Consider the following 6028-nt stretch of genomic DNA (forward strand, 5'->3'; position numbering starts at 1 on the left):
AAAAGTTTACTGTGAAGGTACAGAACCAAGGATGTGTTAAGTATTTCTTCTGATACCTACAACTCTAATATAAATACCTACCACTGCAAACTCAGGCTTTCCCTCAAGCTTAAATATTGTTTCTAAAGTCAGAGTTTACTTTATCAAAGTGCACATAACTTTTATAATTCAAAGACATAAAAGATACGACCCACACATCTTTACTTCTTTCACCTTTAAGATTCCTACCTCCTTTCTCACTGTCGTAGTGTGACGCATCAAACTGAGCATCATCATTAGGGAGTTGCACACTGGCTATAACAAGATGGTTTTGTTCATCCGATGTGTGTGTCCCCAGGACAAGTCGATGAATGCTGAAATCTTTCCCTTCTGGTCTGTAACGGCAATATATAGTCACTATTCAAATTAGCAACATCAGGAGATGGCGAAGTCGACAATATACATGTATGTAAAAGTCACTATTACAAACAGGTTTTAAGAGAGGGGAAAAAGTCATTAAGGGTCTTTTCTTTCTTTCTTTTTTATAAACAGAGTCTCACTCTTTCGCCCAGACTAGAATGGAATGGTGTGATCTTGGCTCACTGCAACCTCTGGCTCTTGGATTCAAGCAATTCTCATGCCTCAGCCTCCCGAGTAGCTGGGACTACAGGAACCTGCCACCATGCCTGGCTAATTTTTTTATTTTTAGTAGACACAGGATTTCACCATGTTGGCCATGCTGGTCTGGAACCCCTGGCCTCAGATTATCCACCCACCTCAGTCTCCCAACGTGCAGAGACTACAGGCAAGAGCCACCGTGCCTGGCCAAGAGCCATATTTTCTACTTAATTACTCTGGAGAAAAAGTAAAACATTTAATGGAATAAAATGTAAATTAACTACTCACTCACTACCAACAAGTTGGAGGGAAGCAAACCATTGTTGGGTATGCTAATAATTTTGTTTACTAAAACTTTCATTAAAAGAGAAAGAAGGGGAAAGGGTGCAAAGAAATTGAAAAGAATGAAAAAAGAGAAAGAAGAGGAAATAACATAAAATAAACCAATTTTTCAAATATTTACTAACTGCCTAATCAATGGACACATTACTCCAAACGCGATGGAAGTACAAAGATGATTAAGACATGATTCCTGACCTCAAAAAACCTGCAGCTGGGCCAGGCATGGTGGCTCACGCCTGTAATCCCAGCACTTTGGGAGGCTGAAGAGGGTGGATCACCTGAGGCCAGGAATTCGAGACCAGCCTGACCAACATGGTGAAACCCTGTCTCTACTAAAAATACAAAAACTAGCCAGGTGTGGTGGCGGTGCCTGTAGTCCCAGCTACTCAGGAGGCTGCGACAGGAGAACTGCTTGAACCCAGGAGGCAGAGGCTGCAGTGAGCCAAGATGGCGCCACTGCACTCCAGCCTGGGCAAAAGAGCAAGACTCTGTCTCAAAAAACAAACAAACAAACAAAAAAAACTGGTGGCTGGCTAATCCCAGCTACTTGGGAGGCTGAGGCACAAGAATCTCTTGAATCTGAAAGGCGGAGGCTGCAGTGAACAGAGATCTGCCACTGCACTCCAGCCTGGGTGACAGAGAAAGACTACTTCCTGTCTCAAAAAAGAAAAAAAAAAAAAAAAAAAAGAAAATTAAAACAATTTGCCTAAGATCACACAGCTACTAAGTAACAGAAGTATGCTGAAGTCCAAATCTGACTTCTGATATGGGAAAGCACAGTGGGAGAGAAGGCCGATTAAAACTGACTTTATTTAGTGTCCTGAATGCCGTCTTAAGGCATTCTGTACTCCATACTGGGTCAAGGACACCAACATCATCTGGGAACTTATTAGAAACGCAAATTCCCACATCTACTCCAGACCCATTGAATCAGAAACTCTAGAAGGTGGGGCACAACTATCTGTTTCACAATACCTCCAGCTGATTATGATGCATATAAAATTTTGAGAACCCCTGGTCTAGATGGGAAAGATGCTACACAACCAGAATTCATTGGGGTTTGTAAATTGACTGCCTACAAAATGGAGAAAGAGAAAATGTCAAACCAAAGCCAATTATGATGAAAAGAAATAGGAACAACAGGAGAGAAAGTTGGGGTAAGGCCTTCACGTAAGGAATCATTCCATTCACAACATGTCAAAATGGGGAAGCCAGTAAGATATACCAGGGAAGACAGCGGCAGGCAGAAGAAAAATCAGGAAAAGCTCTGGAGAAGTTAGGTCTAAAGATATCAATAGGAATTCTTCTGCACAGATGTCACAGGCAAAGCTTTGAGAGCATCTACCTTACACTGAAGAGAAATGAAGAGGGATATGAACAGAAAATTGGAATTACCTGTATGTAGAAGGTTAGACAAGAACCAGAAAAAGAATGAAGGAGAGGACAGTGTTACAGAACTACAATTGTGGTTTTTCTTTCTTTTTAAAGGGGGGAAACGGATCTGAGTAAACACCAGAAAAAGAACACACACAAAAGTAAACACTGCATCAGGGCTGCTTGCTTGTAAGTAATCCTCATCTTAAAAAACAAAAACAGGGCCAGGCACGGTGGCTCATGTCTGTAATCCCAGCACTTTGAGAGGCCAAAGTGAGAGGATCACTGGAGCCCAGAAGTTAAAGAACAGTCTGGACAACATAGCAAAAAAATTTTTCAAAAATTAGCCAGGCGTGGTAGCGTATGCCTGTAGTCCCAACTATTCCAGAAGCTGAGGCAGGAGGATCCCTTGGCCCAGGAGGTCAAGGCTGCAGGGAACTCTGATTGTGCCACTGCAACCTAGTCTGGGCAACAGAGCAAGATCCCGTCTCAAAAACAATTTTCAGCCAGGCGCATTGGCTCATGCCTGTAATCCCAGCACTTTGGGAGGCCGAAGTGGGTGGATTACCCGAGGTCAGGAGCTCGAGACCAGCCTGGACATGGTGAAACCCCATCTCTACTGAAAAACAAAAAATTAGCTGGGCGTGGTGGTGGGTGCCTGTAATCCCAGCTACTTGGGAGGCTGGGGCAGGAGAAGCGCTTGAACCCGGGAGGCGGAGGTTGCAGTGAGCTGAGATCATGCCACTGCACTCCAGTATGGGTAACAAGAGTGAAACTCCGTCCTCCGTCTCAAAACAACAACGAAAAACAAAACAATTCTCACATTATTTATCTAGATTTGCTAATGCAGAAAACTACTAAGATGACAGTACAGATTTCAGCCTTGGGGAATTAAGTCTTTAATTCTTGCTTTCGAAACCTAGCTAGTCATTCTAGTATATTACTTGGGAAGTTTCTGAAAAGTAGGGGTTCTAGAATGTCTGGTAGGTATGGAGCGGCCAATATCTGTGATCTACTAGTCCAATAAGCGCAATTTAGCATATGACTATAGTAAATGTGGAATCACCATTCCAGTACACTTCTCATTAAGTACTCTGCCACAAGTTCTTTTTCTTTGAGACAGGGTGGCACTCCGTACCTCAGGCTGGAGTGCAGTAGCAGGATCACAGCTCAATGCAGCCTTGACCTCCCAAGGCTCAGGTGATCCTCCTGCCTCAGCCCCCGCCGAGGAGCTGGGACTACAGGCACGCACCACCATGCCCGGATAATATTTGTAATTTTAGTAGAGACAGGGTTTTCACCATGTTGCCCAGGCTGATCTTGAACTCCTGGCCTCAAGCAATCTGCCTGTCTCAGCCTCCCAAAGTGCTGGGATTACACGTGTGAACCACCATGCCCAGCCCACAAGTTCTTAAATGGTTTGAATTACCACTGAAAACTCTTGACAGAAATGATTCCAATTATCCTGAATTCCCCAAGCAATTCTGATGATCAACTGAATGTGGGAACTCCTGGTCACGATAAAGAAGCTTCTAGGCCGGGCGCGGTGGCTCACGCCTGTAATCCCAGCACTTTGGAAGGCCGAGGCGGGTGGATCACGACGTCGGGAGATTGAGACCATCCTGGCTAACACGGTGAAACCCCGGCTCTAGTAAAAATACAAAAAATTAGCCAGGCGTAGTGGCGGGTGCCCGTAGTCCCAGCTACTTGGGAGGCTGAGGCAGGAGAATGGCGTCAACACGGGAGGCGGAGCTTGCAGTGAGCGGAGATCACGTGACTGCACTCCAGCCTGGGCAACAGAGGGAGACGCCGTCTCAAAAAAAAAAAAAAAAGAAAAAAAGAAAAAAAGCAGCTTCTAACTCCAAATTTCTAGGTTTTTACTATGGTTTTGTGTAACGTCCCTAGGACACATTTCCCTATTTTTTCCTTATGCCGCTGTAAAGGTAGCAGCCTCATTCCTAAGTTACTAGTATAATTTCTGCCCAATTTCTATCATTTGTTGAGCTACATCATAGTCTAATAACATTTTGCAATTACCTTAACTTTTAAAGATCCAAGTTTTGAAGGAATTTACTTAGCACACAATCGCTTCTGAATGTTATTCAGAAAACTTAGGTAGTTTTGTAACAGAAAATCCATTATCCCAAATGGCACAATGGTCTTGTTAAAACTATGTTAATATCATCTAAATTTACCTTCCTCTTTGTTTTTTGCATTGTCATTTCTTCCTAAGAAATGAGGCAAATTTTCCTTCCTCTGACAATTTTATCTGTACCACTTTTATGCTAATTATAACTAATTTGGATCCCCTGATGTGGCACCAAATACAGCCCCAATAAATGCAAACTAAATATTTTATCCCGTTAAAGCTACCTACATGTAAGAAACATGGGATTAATCTTTATAGCCCTCACTATGCCCAAACCCCTTATAAGAAAACCATTCCACCTGCAGGTGTTTTCTAGGTACCCTAATTATCTCTCTACAACTGCTGTCATCATATATAATTATTAGTTTATATCTGCCACTTCAACTAGACAATGTGCTCCTTGAAAGCAGGTACCATGACATACTACGAGAATTCAAATTAAGTTTTGTTGAGGTCAGGTGCAGTGGCTCACGCCTGTAATCCCGGCACTTTGGGAGGCAGAGGCGGGCGGATCACCAGAGGTCAGGGAGTTGGAGACCAGCCTGTCCAACATGGTGAAACCTCGTCTCTACTAAAAATACAAAAAAATTTAGCCAGGCGTGGTGGCAGGTGCCTGTAATCCCAGCTACTTGGGAGGGCTTAGGCAGGAGAATCGCTCGAATCTGGGAGGCAGAGGTTGCAGTGAGCCGAGCTTGCGCCACTGCACTCCAGCCTGGACAAAAGAGTGAAACTCCGTCTCAAAAAGAAAAAAAAAAAAAAAAAAAAAGTTGTTGTAAGGACTGGACTCATGGTAATACTTTTTATCTTTTTTTGTGTGGGGGGCGGTAGAGCCGGGGGTCTCCCCAGGGCTGGTCTCCAACTCCTGGCCTCAAGTAAGCCTCCTGCCTGGGCCTCCCAAAGTGCTCGGATTGCAAGTGTGAGCCACTGCTCCTGGCCATAATACTTTTTGAAAGTTGACAAGTTTTGTACTATTATTTGGTACAGCTATTATTATTACAGGTATTATCATCAGCTACAGCTATTTAATTCAGTATCTGAGAAAGAAAACGCCAAAATGTTTTCTCTCGTCAGGTAAATTACAAAATCATTTTGTTATTTTGCCTTACATTGTGGCCTAGAAAAAATGTCACCAAGAGGTTTTGATCACATGCCTTCTCCGGGTGACTGAAGAGCGGAAAACACAAAATCAATATGAGAAATCTACACTGAAGACACATCAAAGCAACGTTCAGGAGAGTCATGTCACCTGGTTACATCTGGAAGCCACTGGGCAGTTAGGCTGGGCCACTCCAGAGCATGGGTCATCACCAAATCATAAAGAAAAGGGGTGTTCTTTTTCCATATTTTGTATTCCTCGTTGATCACTCGTTCTTCCACTGCATCGTCGAAGGCTGCTAAAATTTTTTAAAACAAATTTAAGTTAGCAAACCAACGGAAACCGGGTAATCCTCTGCAAAGCTACCGGCATGACTCCTACATCCTGACTATGAAATGGAGGTGATCTGTCTAAATCCCCACGGCAGAGGCACCCCCACTCTCCACTTTCGCGGCGCCGGAACTCCTCGG

The 6028-nt window shown here is 43.7% G+C and overlaps 1 protein-coding gene across 3 annotated transcripts in view; it reads right to left on the minus strand.

The window, feature by feature from the left end:
- RBBP4 (RB binding protein 4, chromatin remodeling factor) overlaps nt 1-6028 on the minus strand; it is a 31091-nt gene that overhangs the window by 24483 nt on the left and 580 nt on the right. For 2 of the 3 annotated variants that reach the window (XM_063627977.1, XM_055255573.2), the window contains exons 2-3: nt 5709-5856; nt 229-374 (exon numbers count right to left, since the gene is read on the minus strand). In XM_063627977.1, coding sequence (XP_063484047.1) covers nt 229-374; nt 5709-5856 — 294 coding nt within the window. The remainder of the gene's footprint in view (nt 1-228; nt 375-5708; nt 5857-6028) is intronic. The other variant, XM_055255574.2, reaches the window with a different exon arrangement.

This window comes from Symphalangus syndactylus, chromosome 12 (genome assembly GCF_028878055.3).
Source record: "Symphalangus syndactylus isolate Jambi chromosome 12, NHGRI_mSymSyn1-v2.1_pri, whole genome shotgun sequence".
Taxonomy (NCBI): Eukaryota; Metazoa; Chordata; class Mammalia; order Primates; family Hylobatidae; genus Symphalangus; species Symphalangus syndactylus.